The sequence below is a fragment of the Choristoneura fumiferana genome, chromosome 5, assembly GCF_025370935.1.
Source record: "Choristoneura fumiferana chromosome 5, NRCan_CFum_1, whole genome shotgun sequence".
Classification (NCBI taxonomy): Eukaryota; Metazoa; Arthropoda; class Insecta; order Lepidoptera; family Tortricidae; genus Choristoneura; species Choristoneura fumiferana.
In genome coordinates this window covers 11,575,770-11,599,493 of record NC_133476.1, presented here as the reverse complement: position 1 = coordinate 11,599,493, position 23,724 = coordinate 11,575,770, and the positions used below count along the sequence as shown (strand labels likewise).

The window sequence follows — 23,724 nt, the reverse complement described above, 5'->3', positions numbered from 1 at the left end:
ACTCAGTCGCCCCCCACTTTCAACTGACTGACAATGCAAGAATGAAGTACAGTCAACAAAAATAATGTATTAAAAATGCTTATAAATAAATAAATATCACGGGACAATTCACACCAATTAACCTAGTCCCAAAGTAAGCTTAGCAAAGCTTGTGTTATGGGTACTAAGCAACGGATAAATATAATTATATAGATAGATACATACTTAAATACATATTAAACACACAAGACCTGAGAACAAACATTCGTATTTTTCATACAAATATCTGCCCCGACGCGGGAATCGAACCCGGGACCTCAAGCTTCATAGTCAGGTTCTCTAACCACTAGGCCATCTGGTCGTCAAATAAGTTATAATAATAAACAAAAACTTATTCTTACAGGTATAGGCAGCAATGATGGTATTCACTCAATGAATGATACTCAAACCTATTGCATATATGAGAATCAGAGATGGAACCCTCTGTCTGGCTACACATCGGTTGGCCTGCCGACAGATCGCTACATGTGGAGTGACATTACTGGAAAACATAAAAGAACGCGAGAACATACCAAATTATTAAGTCGCCATTGGCATTGGGTATGTACAAGTTAAAGTTAACGTATTTCTCGTGCCGTGTATAGAAGTCCCAGATTCATTCTGATTAATCGATTTTTCAGTTGATTTTGAATCGATTTTCGCTACTCATGTTCGTCATTAACATCAGACATTAGGTACTATAGGTATCTACTCTCCTACTCTCGTGTGTTCACTGTAGATAACTCGATCCTGTTCTCACAAGCGCGCTATATACGGCCAACGTCGGCCAACCTGAGGATGTAAAAATATAAAGATGATGGTGGATGGTTATAATATAAAGATGATAGAGTAAGATGGAATTACATGCATGAATGACGCTCACGCTCACTTAACGAGTCTTATATGTAATCACGTCCCTTAAGTTGGCTGACGTTCAGAAGCGTGCTAAGCTAGAGGTACAGTTCGATGCGCTTACTGGGTTGTGTATTACTTTGACCTATTTCCATAGTACAAGTACTTCCCTATATTTTGCTACAACTAACACTATCTTCTTTAGATATCAGAGTGGATGGTGGACTATAATACGCCAGGGGGCGTGGATAGCGATGGATGGCAATATGCTACAGATTTTCCAGCTCCTTATCATGGGAAGAAAATATTCACAGATTGCGTGCGTCGCCGAAGATGGTACAGGAAGGCTCAGATTATCACAGAAGGCCCATGGATTCGCGCAGGGAGCACTGCTTTAGTTGACATATCTTTATGGGTAAGCAAACTTATGGCTACTGTGCTTTCAAAGCCTTATACCACAGTATAAGAAGTTTTCCCTACAGTAGGCCCACGCCTTTGAAGTTGAGCGATACCGCAGCCTGTATAGGTATTTAGGCAAGTAAGGAAGGGTTATGATTGGTTTTTTGGAGTCTTTTTGTATTTTTTATTTCAACTCCAAATTTGTTACTTTTACGGGTTTTCTGGTTTTTCTGTGCATCCATGTCTCAGTTTGTATTTTCGATAAGGAAGGGTTGTCACAAATTTAAAATTTGGAAGGTTGATGTCTTTTACGAATCGGTACATACGTACCGATACGTATTGCGAAATTATATAAAACAAAATGAATTAGGTGTGGCATACTTACTAGGTGTAAGAAGTATGTATGTATGTATGTAAACTCTTTATTGTACAAAAGAAAATAAACAAAACACAATTGACAAACTTTGAGATACTTGTACAAAGGCGGACTTATCCCTTTAAGGGATCTCTACCAGTCAACCTTTGAGTAGATGAGAGGAGCAATCAGTTAGGGTCCGACAAAGAGTGAGTTTAAAGTAAAAAAAAAATGTATCAAAATATTACACTATTTTTGAAACAAAAACATTTTTTTTCTACAAAATATACTTTCATAGATTAGTAACCGACAAATACTGTCGGTTTCTAGACTTAACGGATTTAAAGTTCCTGTCAGGGGCGTCTTTACCTATAGTGCAGGGTGTGCGTTGCACACGGGAGCAGTGGTCTTAGGGGCGCCGGCCGCGGCACTTTGTACCTATTCCATTTTGACCGCGCTTTTCCTAGATGGCGCTAAAATAATATTGAATTTAAATATTATTATATAAATAGATGAAATGCAGGATGTATACTACCTTCTTTTATAAATTTATGTTTTTTCGTTTATGTAAATATTAGAGTGAAGGCGACGAGACTTCAGTTTGGGCAGTTACATTGGGTGGAGATGCTATATACCGGAGCGGCGTCACGCCGGCCACACCAGCGGTAAGCTTTTCCAAATTAAAAGTTTATGGCACAGTCGAAAAAACTGAATCATGTACAGTCAAGGAAATTAAATCACTACCCAGGGTGGAACCTTTGTACTACTAATGTCATATTGACATTCCATACATCTGCTAAAGAAATCATGACAAAAATGATTATGAAAAGGTTCCACCCTGGGACGTAATTTAATTTCCTTGACTGTACCAGGGTGAAACCTTTTGTCACAAAATTGATAGGTACAGAAGTCAATCTCATGTATGTACTTCACTTTTTAACCGACTTCAAAAAGGAGGTTCGAGTGTATTTTTTTTTGTAGGTATGTTTGTTACGCGATAACTGCGCCATTGTGGACCGAATTTCAAAATTCTTTTTTAGTTCTAGTTCTAATGGACATACTTTCGACGTTGTCCCATTGACACCAAGTCAGGATCTAGTGATGGGATCTCAGAGAAATCCCTCGAAATTTTAAAGCACACCTATCCTATAGCGATCTAGTTGTTGGATTTATTGTTGAGAATGAAATGGGAAGAATGGAAATATAAATTAAAATAACTAATTTTAATGTTTGTCATTGTTATTATTACAAGTTTGTCACGACGTATCTGTAGGCGAAATGCACGATTATTATATTTTAAACTAGCCTTTGCCCGCGGCTCCGACCGCGTGGTATTCGGTTATCGCGCGCTGTTCCTTTGGGAACTGTGCATTTTCCGGGATAATTGCATTGGCCTATGTCACTCTCGGGCCTATAAGCTATCTCTATGCCAAAAATCACGTCGATCCGTCGCTCCGTTACGGCCTGAAAGACGGGCAAACACACAAACACACTTTCGCATTTATAATATTGGTATATGGATTGGATTGTAATAAATTCGCATTCTCTATTATTGCACAAAAAAGTTCATAGACGCGTGTCTCACGGTGTCTCAAGCGGATGGCACTCGCGCTCGCACTGGTCCCAACCGATCCGAGATATCGTGTCCGTGAGCAGTGTCTATGTGTGCGTTGCTCGAGCGCACATGTAGATTGATTTGTGTACCTATCTGTTTTGTGCCTTTGTTCTATTGATGGGGGGTAATCTGTGTACTGATGTCAAGTTGACATCCCAGTTGTCAAGGAAATCATAGTGAATTTTATTGTTAAAAGGTTCCACCCTTATTCATGTCATGTTCGACTATACAGTCAAGGTCATACATAAATATATCTAGGTTACCAAAACGTTACGTATCTATACACCTTTATGCCACTAACCATAAGGTCGATGTATACATATTTGACGCTATGGCTGTATAGGTAGATATTTGTACTTATCATATTCATATGATATAGGTATTATGTAAAGATTATATTATTTTCAAAAACTTACCACTAAAATAGGGTACTAAGAGTGTATAGATTATTTATTTACGTGCCTTCCCATTTTAATGAATAAACCGAACTTGTATTGCAATTTGAATCCCTTACTAAATAGTTCTCATAACCTGTAAGTAGTTTGTGCATAGGTTTACACTTATCCTTACTGAAAACTATTGACCTGCTACTAGTATTATAACTAACCAAGCTTTTTTTAGGGTACACATTGGGAGCATATAAACAATCCACAAGCTTTGATCGCGATAAGTACCAGCTGTGGTATAGTGTGGGCGGTTGGCCGCAAAGGAGAACTTTATTACAGGGAAGGAATTTCCGTTGAAAACCCTTCAGGGTCTAACTGGAATTTGATTGAAGCACCAAAGAGTAATATCGGTTTTGCTCCTAAGACCAACGTCAGTGCGAAATCTGTGTCATTGACGAAAGAAGCGGCATGGGTTGTTCTTTCCAATGGAGTCACGGTTGTGAGAACCGATGTCACGAAAACGCACCAAGATGGAAAGCAATGGAAACACTTAACAGGTATTTAATAACGTTTTTAGTGTGAGTGAATACGAAACTAGATATTCCATAATTTTACCCAAGAAATAGAGCAATGCTATAAAATAACGTATATATGCTATAATAATATGGCCTGTGGTAACATTTATTTGTCTATACTTAAGCTTGTATATAATATAATCCTGTATCTATATATTTTAGTACCATTTACGGACTACAAGAGCATGCATTCGGTAAAAGCTTTTTCACTGCATCGATATGTAATGCAATATTTTGGTAGGTATCATGGATATATGGTCTATTGGGATCTTAAACCTTTTGTGGTTACTAAGGAAGTGCTTATTGTTGTAGATAGCGAGATGACCCCGTTGAAGCAGGTTTCGAGTGGCGAGCGGGACGTGTGGGGAGTGGGAACTGACGGGGCACTGCATCGGAGGATAGGCGTTAGCGTGGAGTGCTCGGCCGGCATCGCCTGGCAGCCGGCTCTCTCCGGCGGCGGCGCTGTAATCCACGTCTCTGCCCGAGGACAACCGCTTTAAATATTCACCCTTTATTATTAAGCTTGTAAAGACACATTTATACCAAAGCTAGATTTAATTGTGGCCGATTTTGTCAGGCGATTGTACTGCAACTGTCTCAGTTGCTAACTATTTTATTTTAAACGTCTGCAACATCACTAGGGCTACCAACAAAATATGGATTCTTTGTTCTTGTACACCCAGCAGGTAGAGAATAATGCGCTGCATTTGTCAGTTTGTCGTGTTAGATACTAATTCTTGTTCCCTCATTAAGAATGAAAATGATAATTATTTATTTATTTATTTATATTCAATTGCTTACATGTAGTTTGTTAGGTGGTAATTGGTGTTTGTAGTGTTTCATACATGTACCTCTAGTTTTAATTATTGGAGGCCAACAGTAAGATAGCATACTAGTGATGAAAAATCGGTCACTTATAAATCTACTTCGCTAAGAAAGATCTCAGCGAGATATTTTATTATATAATTGTGATATAATCTTCCAGGAGTATAGTGGCTCATGTTAGACTGCTAAAATGCTTAAATTCCTACTTTTTAGTATTATTGTGCTCATATTAATTTAAATTGTTTACCAACGTTTTTTTTTTGAGTTAATTTAAGTATTTATAAGTGAAATCAAAAACACAACACTGCTTTGTTGTTTATAGTTTTTAATTTGATGGTAAACTAGTTAGGATATTTATTTGGTTATCTTGCTCGCTAAACTTTACCATAAAAAAAGTACAAATTTTGCCTCTGTTACTTGAATATGGGTTAATTTATTTACGTAATGGCTCAGTTACATTGGCCGCTTGCCCCCGCAAGCGGTATAATGACAAGTGAAACTAATAAGTCGATAACTCGGTCGACATACAGCGTGAAAATCAATGAAAACGGTTCCCGAATGGTGCGTGCGAACTCGTGCTTACAAAAATCTACCGGATGTGAAACCTACCGATCAATGTAACTGAGCCATAGTTCCAGTCGGTGAAAAGCGTGTCACACACTAAGCAGATGCTATAATATTTTATCTGCGTATAAAATCTTAATTATCTGAAACTATCATCGCGCACTATGCCGATACAATAATATCGACCGCTTACTTTCCCAACTTTGTACGTATCCGAATTTAATACAAAGCTGATTGTAAAGCAATTTGATGTGGCCAGTAAGGTCCGACCGAGACTGCTTTTTTAATCTCGGCCGAGACCCAAAAAATGTGCTTTTTTCTATATAATCATTATATTATCTAAAAAAATCTCGGCCGAGACCGTGTTTTTTCCATTAAGTATTATTATCTAAAAAAAAAACCGGCCAAGAGCGTGTCGGACACGCCCAAGATAGGGTTCCGTAGCCATTTCGAAAAAATCAAGTAATATTTTTCTAAGAATTTTATTATGTGTAATTAAAGTTCCAGGTTTAGCTTAATTATTATACCTAAATAAACTAATATTACCTAAGTACTAATCTTATCAAGAAAAAACTTCGCTTGTTACTAGTAAAGTAGTGCCATCCACGAAAACGCGTGATTTTGACAAAATTAGACATTGTAATAAAAACCACGGCACGCGTCATCGTGAATGACTCTACCTTTACCATCCTGAATTTTTTCAATTTTTTCCACCCAACAGTTTAGATTTTAAGTTGAATATTTCGCAAACAGATAGCTGAATCGAAAAATTGTCCTGGAGACCCCATTAATTGTTTTAAAAGACCTATCCATATATTTATTAGTATTTTCGTTTCACGAATGAAATTCACGTGGCCCTTATTTTCTTTTGAGCAGTATATATATTTATTTGTCAGCAAAAAATTAAACATTACAGTTTAAACACCAATGCGCTGTAAAACTCAAATTATACCAAAAATAATAGATACCTACACAATAAGACATCCCACTATAATATTATAAATTCGAAAGTTTGTAAGTCTGTTTGTTACTTCATCACGTCTAAACCACTAAACGGATTTGGATGAGATTCGGTATACAGAGTTTGAGTCCTGGAAAAGGACATACCTAGGATAAGCGGAGTTGCGAGTAAAGGCTAGTATAAATAAAACTAATAAGAGATTATTATATAATTCGATGAAATTTGGTATGTAGGGGTTTTCGGGGATGACAAATCGATCTAGCTTAGTCTTATCTCTAGGAAAACGCTTATTATCGAGTTTTAGCTCGAGCAAAGCTCGGTCTTCCCGGTACTATAAGTTGAATTATATAGGATGCGATATAGAAAGATGTGTGCTCCGCGGAGCCCAGGGGGTCCGCCAAGCTTCTGCGGGGGCTCCACAAATCCTTAATCAAAATAAATACTTATGGTGTACCGTAAGCCTATCAAATTAATTGCTTTTGAGTATTTTAGGGCTCCAGTTTAGTTCATTTATGATTAGTTTTTCAATAGGGATCCGTCGATAAAAAAATATTTGAGAACCGCTGTCTTACCGTATCTGCAGGGCTACTACGAAACTCGAAGTTCGTGTCGTGTCTCTCTCGCTTTCGTGTAAATTAGTATAAGTACCCATAACACAAGCTTCGCTAAGCTTACTTTGGGACTAGGTCAATTGGTGTAAATTGTCCCGTGATATTATTATTATAAGTGTCAGAGGGACCGCACGAAACGAACTTCGAGTTTCGTAGTAGCCCTGCTGCTTAGTGTGAGTCACGCTAAAATTTTCACTCGATTGAAGTCTTTTTTTTTTATTAACCTTTTCGACGCCAACGACTCGTATATACATAATACGCACCGCAGGTTCCCAACGACCTATATATACGTCCATTACTTCAATGCAAAAGCAACCTTCGCACAATTGTGTTAAGGTTCAATTTTAGACACTACAATATAGAAGCCTGGCGTATGGGTGATGTCTTTTGTATTTGACCTGGCGGCGAAAAGGTTAATTATGATGATGCTAGTACCCAAAATAAAGAGTTAACAAAAAAACATTTGGTTGGCATGACATGCAAATCATGATTCAGTTTTGCATTTTCGAATGCCGATAATGAATAATATCCTTATTATCTCATGACCATACAAATATTAATTGTTAAATTATTATCAACGAGATTATACATACCTAAAATAGATCTATGATGCCCAAAAGTTCAAAAGTAATGTTTTCTTCTAAATCAATAGCATCTTTTTACTAATGTTTCGGCAAATCGTCACTTCTTTTTAAAAAACTCGTAGCTCGAAATAGATAATTTTCTGAGTGAACTTTATAGACACTACATCAAGGTTCAACTTTGTTGACATATTGATTTTAGATACGAGATTTTTTCAAAGTAGTGACGAAATAACGTTGCAATTTGTTTCATTTCGCAACTTTTCGTTTCCCAACTGTTTAATATTTCAGGATAACTAACCTAACCTAAAGGTTTCTACACGATGGCCCTGAAATAGTTACAGTTTTAGAGTTTGCAAAATGAAACAGGTTGCCAAACGTCACGTTGCGAAAAGGCAGTACCCGCATCTTATAACGATTGAATTGTTTTTTATTACGGAAAAAACTTACACTAAAAGTAAAACACACTGAATGTTCAATCCAAGCCCACTTTTCTGATCCCGAGGCATGTTCATGGGCCGCAGCTTTTGTCTTTTTGAACATCCAAATTATTTAAAGTTTTATGAAATGTCTGTATATATCTCTATTCTAGTCATTAACTAAAATCTAGGGACACGAAGTTCTTGTTTAAACAAAAATATAAGCTTGATCTGATCATACATATAAATAACATTTCATTTTAAGGAGTGTTGTTATTTGAAATCCCAGTTACTACTGGAGATATTGAAATTTGAATCTTGATAACAGGCAATGAAAGTGGATTTATAGCAGTTATTTGTGGTACAGTCATCATCAAGGCAATAAAAACAAAAACTGACCTATTTTTGAAACAAGTATCTAACGCAACTGCCACAATAAATCTTTAGACTGATTGATTTTATTGGGAAGACCCGAGGCAGCATTGTCTAACGAGCTGACTTCCGCGATCTCATTCACCATCTCATTCCACCCTCGTCTTATACCGTGTGACAGAAAGAAGTGGTGAAAACGATTGCGATTCCAAGTGTGTTGGACAATATAGAACTTTATGAGGTAATTGAGAGACTTGCTTTTTTTGATATATTTTTAATCCTTACTGCCTAATATAGGATCAATAACTTGTATGTACCTTCTAAAGACGGGACATCATGTCACTTAGTTCATACCTTGTACATCTATGTATGTGTCAAGTAATCGCTACAGTCGGATAATACTACCAAGATCTTGATCAGAATTTGTATATTTTATTTATAGTAGTTATTTTCTAATTATTATGAAAAATGTATGGTTATTAATTTCAGCCAAATTAGCTTGATTTCAATAAATGAAGGATTTGCTAAAGTAAATTGTTGTGCAAAATAAATCTAAATATGAATCTCGTAACAGAAACTTTTTTATTTTTATCTTGACCTTGGTTACCATACACATCGACATATATTATGGCTATAAATTTATTAAATTTAAACAGGTCAAACATCTTTAGATCTTTAACCCATAGAGACAATGTGGAGACAACGCTGTAAACTTACACTGCAATAAAGTAATAATCCATAGATTCCACACTAGCATTCATAACATAACAACAAGTTATCTAAATTGATCGTAGTGAATTTATCTTTCTTGTGTTAAATCTAGCGATTATCACTTCCATGTTAATCATCGCACTGTCCAACTTGTACACTCTACCAAGGAATTCTTTTACCGTCCTAAGGTTCAATATCAATTCTAATAGCGCTTTCCAACGTTCCGTAGGTACAGTCGAACAAATCGAGTGACCCAGGGTGGTTCCACCATTATTTAATAATCAATTTTAATATCCTTGACAAAAGTATGAGATGTCAACATGACATTAGTAGCTCAAAGGTTCCACGTTCCACTCTGGGCCATCATTCAATTTGTTCGACTTTAAGTAAACTTCTTTCTATTCGTTTCTACTCTGAGAGGCTTCTCAACTAAATCCGCCTTTATTGACTTCAAATTCTTTAAATTTTAAGTTCATAAAGGCGATTTTAGTTTCAATAAACAAGCCAAGACTGGCTGTATTTAGCTATGGAGCAGACAGATACTGGTCATGTCAATGTCAAATAGAGGATGCTGTGAACATTTGAAAAATGAAAGCGTTGTTGTCTTGTTTGGTGTGAGAGGTCAACATGTTCCCAAACTACAAAAAATACAAGGAAGTTATGTCGGACTTTGATCACATTTATATGAATTTATCGGAAATAAAACTGCGTTCATGAGTGAACATAAACTTTTGTTTTTCTTTTTCGAACGATGGCAGAGGTTATTTTCAGGGCACAATTTCCGAAAATACAAAAAATCAACATAAGTTTTGCGGTTTTAATCACACTTAATAAACGTTAATCAAAAACAAAACTTCATATTCTATCGTGAACCTTCTTTTTTTTGCCATACTTTTTACTAAAGTTGAAAACGTTTAAAGTTTACTATTTCTCTAATTTTGTATTTATTTATTTTTACCCAGTCGAAGAAAAAATATGCAACGTTGTTAAGTAAGTCAAAAAAAGCTCGTGGCGTCTTTTTCTTACGATGTTTTAAAAATCGTAAATCGCCCAACCTTTTTTGAACCCTGTTATTGTTGCATTTATTTCATACACTTAGTATGGGTATAACTAGTGTTGCAAAAAAACTGTATTTTTTTCTATCGTGAAAAAAAGTTTTTTTTTCTAGAGCATGTGTTTTTTTCAAGAGTACAGAATTTAAAAAAGCCATATTTTTTCTAAAAGTGAAAAAAATAAAGGGACATCTGTGCACGAAAATGCCCGACTGCGAGATTTTCCCATTTTGGTTCATCAGAATAAAACCAAACTATCTAATCACGCACTATAATATAAATGTTTGTAGTTTTACAGCAAATAATCTAACTCGTATCTAATAAAGTGATTGTTAGGATCGTTTTGTATTCTCGGATATCCGGCAACCAGCGCGTCTTGACCTCCGATATACAGGGTGTTGTAGATCTTCCAGTAAACATCGCGAACTTTTCTTGCAGGGTGGAACAAGCCCTGAAAAAAAAAAAAAATATTAAAGCTATACACAAAAGCGATAATTCCGCATTAATATGATAATTAGGAAATTATTTTTAATGCAGAGAAGAAAGCCCAAGGGCCCTCTTTCACATTTTTTCATTACTCATCACCACCACCACCACCATTAGGTCGAATTAGGATCATCTTATATTGGAAACCGAAATCATAAAGCAGCACTGTTCGTTTTATGCTGGCCACATTATTTTTACATTTGACATTTCAGACTGTCATTTTAGTATCTAGGTTTCACAAATAGACCATAGACTAGCAAGAAAAATCTTGCAAGTTACATTACATTGCGAGGTCGTAAAGCCAACGAATTCGTAGCGGTCAATCATGCGCCGCAATGCAATGCAACTTGTACATTTTTCTTGCAAGTCTAAACTCGGCTTTAGACATATTAAACCATAGGTATAACAACTTTCGATATTCAGCTAGAGCCTTGAAATTTGAAAGTCATTCATTGTAGCTCATAGAGGTGCACTAGGATTTTTTCCAAATTCTCACGCACGGGATATAGAGTCGAGATGTCTATTCTTCCGCGGAATAACATAATACGATAATTTTCTCAACAAAAGTCTAATGGCAAAATGAGCTGCAGTTTCTAGCAAAACCGTAACTACAATTTCAACTGTTTATTGTAATTGTCGTACCTGTAAAGCGTACTGCAATATTTTGATAGGTCCGAGCGCGACCCGCATGCCTTCAACGGCGTCCATGAACGCCTGCACGAGATGGGGCGACGTCTCGAAGATGTTTGGCCAGACGTGGTTCAACAAGTGAACGAGCGCGTCTTCGCAGCCGAAGCCGTACACTCCAAGCGCCATGTGCTTTATGGCCGCACACGCAGTTTGTCTGTGCACTAGATCCCTGGTAAATGATAAACAAGACAGTTTAAGTAACTTATACCTCACATAAGTGCAGTTTACATAATAGTTTAGTTACTACATAATAGATTTAACTCTCGCGTTTGACTGCCACTATGTTCAAGCCGGCTCTCCTTCAACGGTGCTAGTAGCACTTAGAGAGTATTCTATTGATAACTGCCAAAAGGAATAGAATTACTATGGGTCAACTATAGCGGTGGGTAAATATTCTATTGTACAGCGTGACGAAACACTATCTCAAGTAGTATTTCATACTAAAGTTCCATTTTGATTCTGCTTCAGGTCATGCTTTCTATCTTTGCTTACAAAAATCTAAATTTAATACTGAAAATGCATGATTCTGTTTGCATTTGCTTTCCAACTTGTCTAAAATGAATACGTAAACTTATAGGACTCATACAGGACCTATGTATTACACTACACTTTATTGCGTTTTATTGTAATCATTACTAACCTGTCCATAAGCGCATCTTCAAGCAACGGGCACACGGCGTAAATATAGTCCTTGCCCATTTCACCGATATATTCAAACAAAAACGATAATGACTTTAATACGCCATTTTGGACATTCAACTCAGGAACTCTGTACTCGTTCATTAAAGCAGGCAGTACTGTGAAGGGCGAACAAGTCTCGGCGACGATGGCAATAGCAACTGTTGTACATACTCTGTAATAAGATTTGATAGTCAATATATTTTTTTATTCATAAGTTTGGACAAAAATCAGGCATTATTGCAGGGGTTCAAAATTCATTATAGATGTTTAATTATCTGCTGAATACGGTATTTGACAACTCCTGGATTTGCCATATCTTAATTTTATTATGAAAATATAGATGTACAGACAGTGTTTAGCGAAGAGAAAACTTAAATCGGTTGAAAATTGGATTTATAGTGATTTTTGAAAAATCTATATACCTGTCTCTTTCTCAAACGCTTTTCTCTATGCAGCAAGTATGGCGCTACTAGCGTGTGACGTCACATACCAGTATGTCTTTCTCTGTCTAATCTTGAATTTCAAACCTTTATAACTTTGTTATTTGTAAAGGTAGCTTAAAAATTGTTTCTCTATTTGAAAACAGGCACTGTGTAGTTTTAATTTATAAAACATATACAAAATAGTCAAATACCGTATTGCGATGAGAAACTTTTTAGTTCATAGATACATTCACTTAAATAATTAATGACACGAATTCGATTTTTCTCAAGATACTTTTCTACTATTTTCTTTCCCTAAAAACGTAATTAGAACTAAGTATCACAAAGTTTTTAAAATAAAAATAGTTAAAGTCTAGTCATTCTCAGGTGACTGTTACCAAAGAACAGCAATCAATATAAATAACGTGGGTCGCCTTACCTGTTCTGTCGCTCTTGTACTTTCAAATTATTCAGTAGAGTTGCCAACACATCATGTGGACCAATAGCTTTGGCGATATAACCGAACGTGTTCACAGTAGCTCTCCTAATGGCTTTCTTGTGTGCCTTTAGTAACTCTAGCAACTCGAAACATATTCTCATCCATTCCCTGGCTGATACAAACTCAGGTCCTCTATCTGCGATACGGCCGACTAAATCAATACAGTTCTCTTGTACTTTTTCATGTCTGAAACACAATAACTATCAAGTTAAGCATCATATTTTTGTATTTTAAGAAAACAATGTTTGCAGGTGTTCTAAGATATACGCCTTATTTGAATCCACATTACGCCTCAATATGAAATAACGCATAAAGCAGCGTTTCCACCAGAGATTTGCTGTGCGAGGATGTGTAAATGAAGCGTTTCTATTGGTTAGTGAAAAACACATCTCTCGCAACACATCCTCGAACATTATTGGTGGAAACGCTGCTTAACGCTGCTGAAAGTGTAGATGGCGACCTATGGTTTGGCCCCACCCTACACCCACTAGCGCGAACGTCAGTAAATAGTATTTATAGAAGAGCGACGCTAAGTAAACAAATGAATGGCACAAAGCTGTTAAGAACCGTTCAAGCGGCGGAAGCTACGAGTATTAATTACCTGTTTTTCAAAATTGGTGTTAGTCGAGGCAGTAAATCTTTGATGGGCGGCGTCATTTTGGTCATACCAATGACGTTTACAATCGCCTTGAGAGCCCCCAAAATGGATCCAAGTACCTCGGGATACTCCTCTCCCAAGTATTCGTATAGGACCACACCAAGATGTCCCATCAGTTTTTCCTGAAAATAAACAATTTTAATAGTATTGTTTGAATAAATAATTTCCAAAATTACTGGGTATTCTTGGCTCTGTCGGATACACTATCAGTATCATCACATTAATTACTCAATTAATCTTAAATTAGAAATGGCTTTTTTATGGTATTTTTTGTTACACACCTCTTGACAAGTCTTCATGACGACGGCAATGCGCGAGATAAGATCGGCGGCCTGTTGGCGCACCTTGGCTGATTTGTTGTTCATACGCCACAGGATTATACCGCAAATCTGGGGTAAATATGGTTTAACGCGTTTTCCCAACTGGTTCACGATTGTACCGAATCCGTTCAACATCACAACATCCTGTAGACAAATAAAAGGTTAATATTTTATAATATAATATAACACAGTGATTCTTTATTCACAATTGTATAATAAACAGAATATAAAAAAGTGCGAAAATTAAAAGCTAAATTGCTCACTCTATATCTATGCATAAAAAGAGTAAACAATCTTGACGAACTTTTAATCGGGCTATATTTTCACTACAATTTGTGGCCGGCCATTATTTCCATCTTGCTCTTGCGTACGGTGTCAGAGAAGAACGGCCGTAGTTGCTGGCCACAAAAGGCAGTAAAGTATGGCCCGTTTAGAAGCCCCTTAAATTAAATGCTTATTTTTGAAGCTGTAATCATCGAAAACCTCCGAGACGTGTCGCTATCACGATTCCATATTTGTATGATATTATGAAAACGTGTACAGTTCACTTCACACTGGTGCTTCCATACTACATATCATAAACGTCAATTTACCTCTGTGGTCTGTTCTTGGAAAGCGTACAATATGCCGTCAATGAGTGCTTCCTCCAGCTTGGAGTCGATATCCGCTGCCCCTAGATTAGCAAGAATCTTTTCAATTGATTCCATAACCATCTTTCTGTATTGTTCATTGTCGTCTTTAAGATCATCGACTATTCTGTTTATAATTTCTGAAGCTCCAACCTGGTGAATTTATGAAAACAGATAAGTATGTATGTATGTAAATACTTTATTGTACATAAAACACAAAAATAATACAAAAAGAAAACAACAAAACAAAAAGAGTACAAAGGCGTACTTATCCCTAAAAGGGATCTTTTCAAGCTAACCTAAACAGTATAAGTATTTGTTTATTCTAATTTTCTATTATATTATATTGTAAAACTTACTTTGTTGGCGATTTCCACAGTAGTGTCAACAAGTTGTCTGTAATTACGTCTGTCGAGGGCCATACGATGGTTCCAGAAGTGTTTAAAGAAGTGCGGCAAAATTTCGTCCATAATATACTGAGGCTCTACACCATCTGTACCGCAACATTGTTTCACTACCTGAAATGGTTAAAAGTATGAAATTGAATACAAATACATTTATACGTTGATTAACCGGAAAATACACGGAAAAATAAAACCCTCAAAGAGCACTGAAACAACTTGTTGACTGCCTTCGGCTCTCCCCGCGCACTGACTTTTATCAGATGATTAGTCAAGTAAAGTTTAAGATTTTATTACAAATTATATTCACAGATCAAAAGTGTTCAGGGATTAAGCACATGCATTTTCATGCGTAAAATTCCTAGGCACTGTCCAGTGTACATTCCATTAGTCATACCATACCTTGAGTACAATCTTTTTCATTTCCTCATCAGGCGACTGGAACTCACGAATCAGGATGAGCATCACCTCACGGGTATAATAATTAGCGTATTCAGCGTCCATCAAGGGGATAAGGTAACCGATAGCCTTGAGGAAAGCGGCTAGACCTTTACCGCGGTGGGTCCTGATACCCTTCCACAACGGCTTGAGTACGGAATCAAATGATTCAATGCCGTAAGGAGTAGCAGCTTCTGCTAAAGCAGCACTCGCCAACGCAGTGATTGTACGGACTTTTTGCTGCTCATCTACCAGACCTGTTAACATAATAAAGCAAATGTCAGTAAAACAATCTACAAGAACCTATTTTAAACTAGTAACTGTACACACTAAAATTGGTAAGTATCAAAACCGAAGTGTGGTGAGAGTATGGTTGAGCTTTAAACCAGTATTATATTACAGTGTTATACAGTAGTGACTTACCATGCTCAATGATTTCTACAAGGGATTTAAGATGGGGCAATATGGCACATCCCATCAGAATAGCTATCTGCTGCACGATCTTTATGCCCGTGTGCCGAGCCTGCCATGATTTCTTTGATCTACACACAGCTTTCAAGAAGGGCAGAAGGGACGGTATACCTGTAAATAAATAAAATATAAATTGTGAAAGGCAAAGGTTTATAGTTATGATAGCAATTAAAGATAGATATGTAAACTCTTAATTCTTTTGATTGCATGTTTGTTTATGTCAACATACCCAATGCCGATGCGACGACGGCAAAAGCCCTAGCAGTAGTATTTCGCACATATTCATCAATATTGTCGATATCAGGTCTCATAGTGGAAATCATGGTGGCCAATCCTGCAGCCTTCGCAAGGTTTGAGATGATCTCACGACCTTCCACTCGCGCGTAGTAATCTTCGTCAATCAAAAGCGGTTCAATTACGACCAGTATCTAGAAAAATAACTTTATTAACATCGATGAACTAAAAGAATTTCTTTGCTCACCCGCGACCTAAGGTAAGGTGAGGTTGATATGGATCTCCGCAAAGTAACGCCTGATTCAATAAATTATTTATTAACATCTTTTTTTAAACAGTAGTCTATTGTTATACAAGTATTTTCTACAGTTCTTTCATGTTTCATGAAACTGCCATAAGGACCCTTTTCTAATGGATCGTCACAAATAAAAGGATGTAAAAAGGCCTAATACCAAACTCATACTTACTTTATGGACGTACGGGCGCACAAGATCATCGAGCTTGTATAGAATCCGGTCAATGACCTTAACAAGTAGATGGCGCTCTTGATCCTCAAGAGTAGGGCTCATGAGCAGCGGCAGGATCTGGTTGAAGAGCGGCCCTGCGCCGAACTCGCGCGCCTTGTCCGTGATCTGACGCAGCGCGGCTTTGCACATCGGCGGTGTACCGTTCTAGGAAATAAAACTTTAATTTTAATACGCTCCCACAAGATTATAATGAATAGAACATATTCGTACTTATTATTATTCCCTTTATTATTATTATTATTGTCATTTTTTGGACGAAAAAGTAAACTCGAATTCGAACCACAGACACTGACCCATGTTTGATGACAATTTTATAAAAACAACATTTAGGGGCTGTTTCACCACCCATTGATTAGATTGATTAGAAGATTCTAACATGACTAAGGGGCTTTTTCACCACTCATTGATTAGTGTTAACTGACGGTTAAATGTGATGCCGTCTCCGTCTATTCGAACAAAACAAATAAGGACGGCATCACATTTAACCGTCAGTTAACACTAACCAATGAGTGGTGAAAAAGCCCCTTAGTCATGTTAGAATCTTATTTTACTAGTAGCTTGGTCAAAAATGTCTGTTTTGTTTTGTTTGTTTGCCATGAAATGAGAGATGATGACTGAAGGGCGTGTCAGAACTAAGGATCCAACGATGATTAACTGTAATACCTTAATTTTAAGCAAGAGCTTCATAATCTTTCTTTCTTTAAGCTCGTCGGGCGACAGCGTTTCCTCGTCGACGTCTATGAGCAGTTTGTCAAAGTACTGAGCGTCCTCGGGCTTCATGAAGGGCAGTTGCTGGCTCCCTTTAGGCTGCGGGTCCAGCAAGCGCGCGGCGGCCGCGGCCGAGCCACCCGCCTCCTCCGTCTGCATGAAAAAGCCGATTGGGGTACCAGCCAACGGGGTAGGCGTTGCGGTCAGCTTACGAGCCGGGGTCCGGATCGGAACATAACCTGCCCAACAACATAACAAGTTAACAAAGTGCGAGCCCATGCCATTGACTTATATGAGACAGAGATTCATCAGCATGCTCGACATAACTATTTATAAAGCAATTCATTTCATAATATGTTAAAGCATAATCTGGCAGTCCAACGGCATGAGACCATAAAGTCCTATTGTCATCAATCATCTGAAAGAAAAATTGAGTATTAAAATGAATATTCTCTCATTTTTAATTCAACAACACATGTATTTTTTATATTACGATGGTTGATTATCCACATGGTGTTGGCTTTGTTTAATACATGTGTCCTGAAACTAAAGCGGTAATTAATTTTACTACTGTATTCTGTTCGCCTTAAAAACTTCTCAATTTCGTTTCATCAAGTATTATTGTTAAGAGAACATTGAAAAATAAACCGAGACAAAATAGTATTATCAAATTGTGAGGTACATACCGGCTGGCGGGGGCAAAACCTTGTACCCTGGTGGGAACATGGCATCCAACTCTTCATCGGTGTAAGGTCTGTTGCGCTCGTCTATCTCTTTTTCCCATCGATAGGCTTGCAGCTGCTCGGGTGTCATGGAGGCGACGTGACCCGGCGTAGGCGTAGCCATGGCCATGGCTTTCATTCCCACAGGCGTTGACTAAACAAACAATCAGAAACTTAATATTTCATCAAACATAAATATGATTAGTAAAATCATGAACCATTTATTATACTCACTCCTCCAGGTGTAAAGACGGGTGTGTGTGGCGTGCCCGGTGTACCGTGTGACGGTGTGGCGTGTGAAGGAGTGGCGTGGGACGGCGTGGCGTGCGACGGCGTCGGTGTGGCCGGTGCGGGCGTGGCGCCCGGGGTCTCGTCCCAGCGCGAGCGGCGCTTGGTACCCGGCGTTGGCGTCTCCTGGATGGTATCTACTCCAGCGCCGCGGTCCGTGCGAGGTGTTTCTGCCCACCCGCTGTTGTGCCCAGGAGTTTCTGTGGAATTAGATGAATCAGTCTATTAAAAAATCGGCCAAGTACGTGTCGGGCCACGCGCAGTGTAGGGTTCTGTACTTACTAACATTCAACAAACATTTAGGGCCTGTTTCACCACCTGTCGACTAACTTTAAGTGTCAGATAAAAGTAATGCCGTCTTTGTTTATTCGGACAAAACAAACAGAGACGGCACCACTGATATCCATCACTTAAAGTTAGTCGACAAGTGGTGAAACCGGCCCTTAATATTAAGTTTTGATCGACTAATAATTATAAACATGTTAAGAGTTCTTGATAGTTTTCGTTGTTGTCTAATAGTTACTATCATGATTTTTTTTTTTATATCCATAAAAAATTACTGCTCCCTAACAGCTAACAGTCTCTAAGCTAAACCACAGACGGATGGAAGGAGCAGATGGAGGGACATGGCAAAACTACAAGGGTTTCTTGTTAGACTAGGAGCCCTAAACGTGTTAGGGTTTGCTTTCTATTTATATGTCGAAATATTTAATGCTTGTGCTGTTTAATTTTTACTTTTGCTGTACCAAACATTAAATTTCCTCGTAAAGTGTTTCTCCTTCCTGTAGTTCAATGTAAGTACAAGAATACAGTATTTGACTACTCCTGAATTTGCCATGTCTTATATATTATTATGAAAATATAGGTATACAGAAAGTGTTTAGCGAAGAGAAAACATAAATCAGTTGAAAATAGGATTTAGTGATTTTTTGAAAAATCTATATACCTGTCTCTTTCTCAAACGCTTTTCTCTATGCAGCAAGTATGGCGCTACTAGCGTGTGACGTCACATGCCAGTATATCATGCCTTTATAACTTTGTTATTTGTAAAGGTAGCTTAAAATTGGTTTCTCTATTCGATAACAGGCATTGTAAAGTTTTAATTTATAATACATATAAAAAATAGTCAAATACCGTATTCCATAAATTACCTCTATCAGTCTTAGGGGTCTCGTCCCAGCGGTTACGCCTGGAGGCGTGCTGGGCAGGCGTGTCACGTCCGGGCGTGGCATGCCCTGGCGTGATATGTCCCGGCGTTGCGTCCCACACGCGCGCCGACGGCGTAGCGCCCGGCGTCTCGCCGCCGCGCCCCGCTGCACCAGGTGTTTCTTCCCATGCACCTCTCTACAAAAGAAAAAATCGAGATATATTCACATTATTATTAAAATTAAATAACCATTAGAGAATTTGAGCTAAACTGAGTAATTCATTAATTTATTACATGTATACAAAACCATATGTAATAAATTTGAAATTATGAACTCTCATGGGTTATGCTGATTTGCTGAATACCTTGAAGCAAAGACATCAATGGGCGTGGCATGCATATCTAAAATCTTTACTGAAGGTTAGCTAAAACAGGGTTAAAACAACAAAAAATTTCAAATAAAAATGTACTTATAAGAAAATTACCTCATTATCCCAAGATGGTGTAGCTTGAGAGCTTGGTGTAGTTGAAGATTTTTTCACAGAGGGTGTGTCTTCTGAGCTCTGATCCCAACGTCCTTTGCGTTTTGTGCCTGGTTTAGTAGCATCTCCATTTGCTTGTACTACAGGCTTCAAAGTGCCTTCTCGAGCTCTCTCTAGAAGCTTTTTCCTTAACTGAAATAAAGTTTATATTGGTTCACACTGGTTTCATGTTGATTGATTATATGACCTAGTTTATTATAATAACTATATCTTACCTCAGTTTCTTCTGCCCTCAGGTACTGCTCTTTCATAATTTCTGTATATGTCCTGGATCCAACGTCTGGGGTTTTACCACCTGCATCAATACACAATTATTACCTTAAGACATCAAGAATAAGCATAGCTTAGAACAAAGTAAATTTCTAGTAAGAAATTAGACATATTTCTAGCCTATTATTTAATTAGAGCACAAATTATGTAATTATCTTACCTTCAGCAAAAGGATCCATACGCTCAGGAGATATAATCATCCTACGCCTCTTTTGCCTGTATTCATCTTCTCTGTCTGCGATAGTTGGTCTGCGTTTATCTGCAAATGGATCATAGTCCTTGTCGCTCTGTAAATAGAAATTCACAATCAAGTTACTAGATTTACTGAAATTAAACCTCAGAAAAACCCACCTATTTTTGTGACCGTGATACATATTTTATTATTTTTGTTCTCGTTTTTTTTTTGGAAAATAATTGACACGATTAAATGTTTTTCTTTCTTTCTTTCTTTTCTTTCACAAAAGACTAAAAAGATATTTTTGAGCCTGATCATTAGTAGCACTATACTGCATGACCTGTGACTCATAGCAAACTTTTTCAATGTAATTAAACACTCATTCACATTATTGTTCAAAACCTGATTGCTTTTTAAGTAACTTAAAGTTCAACAGTTGGCACCCATTCATAATCATGACCAGGTCAAAAATTTCTATTTTCATTTTAATTTCTAGTAATGGGTAAGTACCAACTGACAAGTTTAACATAATAGCAGGCTTCTAAACTAGTTATACATGCAATACATAATTCTCGAAAACATAACCCTCATTTGAGCAGTTAGGTGATAAAGAAAACTGTTAGATTGTGTGTCATAGGTTTGGAGAAACTAAACATTAAATAAATGAAGTTAGTTAAAAAAGTGAATTTTCAATTAATTTTGCACTTTATCAGACCAATATTCAGTTTTTATTTATTTTCTGATATAAAACTACATGAACATGTAATTGCATATCCTTGACATATTGCCTGGGGTGATAACTAAGAACAATCAGAGCCCAAGCCTCAGCTTAAGTTTGATTTACTTACTTGAGCAATGTCATTTAACAGTGAAGCCGGAGCAGTATATCCTGGTCTTTTCTGTGAAGTTGGAACATTTTCCACATCCTCATCTTCAACTTCATCATTGGCTGCGATGGAAGTTACATATCCATCATATCGGGATTTTCCACCCTGGCCAGAGCTATCATATATATCACTGTCATAGTATGTTTCACCTAGTGAAACACCTTTATTATTCCCATTTTCTGCTTGTATTTCTTTCTTCTTGGATTGAATTTCTTTGATTTGAGCTTCAATAGCTGTGAAATAAAAAACAAAGTTTTAATTAAAGTGTGTTCTATAACATTCCCCTTTTTTGTTTCATCCTTAAAAATACAGTATGCATACCATTGTAGCAGGGATAGGCTCGGTTACTAAAGCTATTTCCATTAAAAACTTAACATTACACTTTAAAACTAGGTTACTTTTAGATACATTAGTACACCTTCCAAGTGAAATAAGTTATGAATTTAATTAACATATCATTAGTGTAATGAAGTGCAACTCATTTTAGATCATTATTATAATTTTGCACATACTATAAGCAAATCAATTATCTAGTCTTCATCATCATCCATCACAGATTTTAGTATCGCAAACTGGAACATCACCCATATCAGAAGCAAATATTGAAACTATATTTGTACCAAAACGTACATATTTTTGAAATAAGGTGGTTTCGTTTGCATTGCGTTTTGTAAACAATTTAGGTTTCCAGAGAAAACAGAAATATAAATATTAGACAAGCAGGGCTGGCAAATATGGCTGGGTGTATTTAGTGTTTATGCATTTACCTTCGTGGGTCCTTGGTATTTTCTCCATTATTGTCTCATGTGGAGGGATGGACACAAAAATTTAGAAGGAACACTTCTATTGCACTCAATTATAACTATAATCTACAACAAAAGATGAAACAACACGTTTCAAGTACCGATCGCAAAGCGTAAGTCCACAGATAAAACAATTATTACATAGAGGTGGACGATATACATCGATGTATTTTAAACACTCATGTTTATTAACGATGTATCGTATTGAACCGATGTATTGTTATTACCTCAACTTCGAATAAATATCGATGTTTTTTAATCGATGCATCGAAACGAAAATGCGAATTCGTTTCGTGAATCGGAACCTAATAATTACAATTATAGACCTACAAAGTTATCTGACCCGGTGACGGCGGCGCTGTGATCGCATCTTGGCAATGCTAGCCTGACATTTTTCTATGATTGACGTTTGTAGTTCCACATTCATCACCGGGTCATATAACTTTGTAGCCGTAGGTCTATAAGTCAACGTTAGAGCGTTTTCACGCGAGCAACGATACGACACGACACTGCTGGGCTACTCCGAAACTCGAAACTCGAAGTTCGTGTCGTGCGGTCCCTCTGACACTTACACTGTTTGATACGAGAGCGAGAGGGACCGCACGACACGAACTTCGAGTTTCGAGTTTCGGAGTAGCCCAGCTGCACTGGGTCGAACGTCGAACGAAGTTGGTAGCTATACACTGTATGAATATACATAGCAAGTCTCTTTACCAACATCGACCCAGTCCAGTGCGGTGTCAAAGTTGGTACACTGCACGAGTATATAGATGAATTTATAAAAAAGTCACTTTAAAAAAACCTTAAACATGTCTATGGAAAAAATGTATGGAAAACATCGATGTATTTTTTGAAACATCGATATAACATCGATGCTATTTTACGATGCATTGCATCGATAAAAACATCGATTTTTTTTTAAGTTCATCCCTAATATCCCTCCCTATATTACACACCCACTAGACATGGGTAATCTCAACTAGAGGTGGGTAAATCCGGATCTGAAGATTCAAAAGAGTCAGATCCTCAAGCGGATCCGAATCCCTTAATGACTCCTTTCAAATCTTATTGACTCCGGAGTTACTAACTCCGACTGGATCGAGCGGCTCGCCTCGCACGTGATCGCCGTCACGCTCACTCACACTGACTCGCTCCGTCCGCCTGCTTTCGCTCTCGCTCGGCTCGGATCGGATCGGCAGGGCTACTACGAAACTCGAAGTTCGTATCGTACCGTCCCTCTCGCTCTCGTATTAAATAGTATAAGTGTCAGAGAGACCGCACGACACGAACTTCGATTTTGGAGTTTCGTAGTAGCCCTGCGGATCGGATCTTGAACTTGGATCTTATTATCTATGTTTGGTTGGTCGGTTCGGTTCGGTACTCGGACTTGGACTAACGAACAAATCTTTCTCTCTCTCACGAATCTGTAC

General features: G+C 37.5%; 2 protein-coding genes across 2 annotated transcripts in view; one reads left to right on the top strand and one right to left on the bottom strand.

The window, feature by feature from the left end:
* Pex23 (tectonin beta-propeller repeat-containing peroxin 23) overlaps positions 1-5,931 on the top strand; it is a gene marked incomplete in the record, with an annotated part of 10,043 nt that extends 4,112 nt beyond the window's left edge. Inside the window, 6 exon segments of the mRNA XM_074087882.1 lie at positions 383-579; positions 1,076-1,285; positions 2,203-2,289; positions 3,861-4,182; positions 4,363-4,437; positions 4,513-5,931. Of these exon segments, the coding sequence (XP_073943983.1) occupies positions 383-579; positions 1,076-1,285; positions 2,203-2,289; positions 3,861-4,182; positions 4,363-4,437; positions 4,513-4,700 (1,079 nt within the window).
* A 4,622-nt stretch (positions 5,932-10,553) lies between these two features.
* Sf3b1 (splicing factor 3b subunit 1) lies at positions 10,554-22,437 on the bottom strand. The gene is made up of 21 exons (XM_074087881.1): positions 22,259-22,437; positions 21,453-21,724; positions 20,590-20,716; positions 20,375-20,454; positions 20,103-20,291; positions 19,622-19,814; positions 18,417-18,670; positions 18,147-18,336; positions 17,416-17,699; positions 16,693-16,896; positions 16,221-16,419; positions 15,944-16,102; positions 15,485-15,777; positions 15,041-15,199; positions 14,646-14,834; positions 14,014-14,196; positions 13,676-13,854; positions 13,015-13,260; positions 12,113-12,325; positions 11,425-11,641; positions 10,554-10,747 (listed from the first exon to the last, which is right to left on the bottom strand). The coding sequence occupies exons 1-21, from the start codon at positions 22,284-22,286 to the stop codon at positions 10,589-10,591; spliced, it is 4,017 nt and encodes a 1,338-aa protein (XP_073943982.1). The 5' UTR covers positions 22,287-22,437; the 3' UTR covers positions 10,554-10,588.
* Positions 22,438-23,724: the final 1,287 nt, after the last annotated feature.

What these genes read in the sequence shown, in the direction of transcription:
- Sf3b1 (XM_074087881.1), bottom strand. Translation starts at nt 22,286, where the DNA reads ATGGAGAAAATACCAAGGACCCACGAAG. An exon ending in AATACCAAGGACCCACGAAG is followed by an intron (nt 21,725 to 22,258) that starts GTAAATGCATAA and finishes TTTATTTCACAG; the next exon opens with CTATTGAAGCTCAAATCAAA. An exon ending in TATGGATCCTTTTGCTGAAG is followed by an intron (nt 20,455 to 20,589) that starts GTAAGATAATTA and finishes GTATTGATGCAG; the next exon opens with GTGGTAAAACCCCAGACGTT.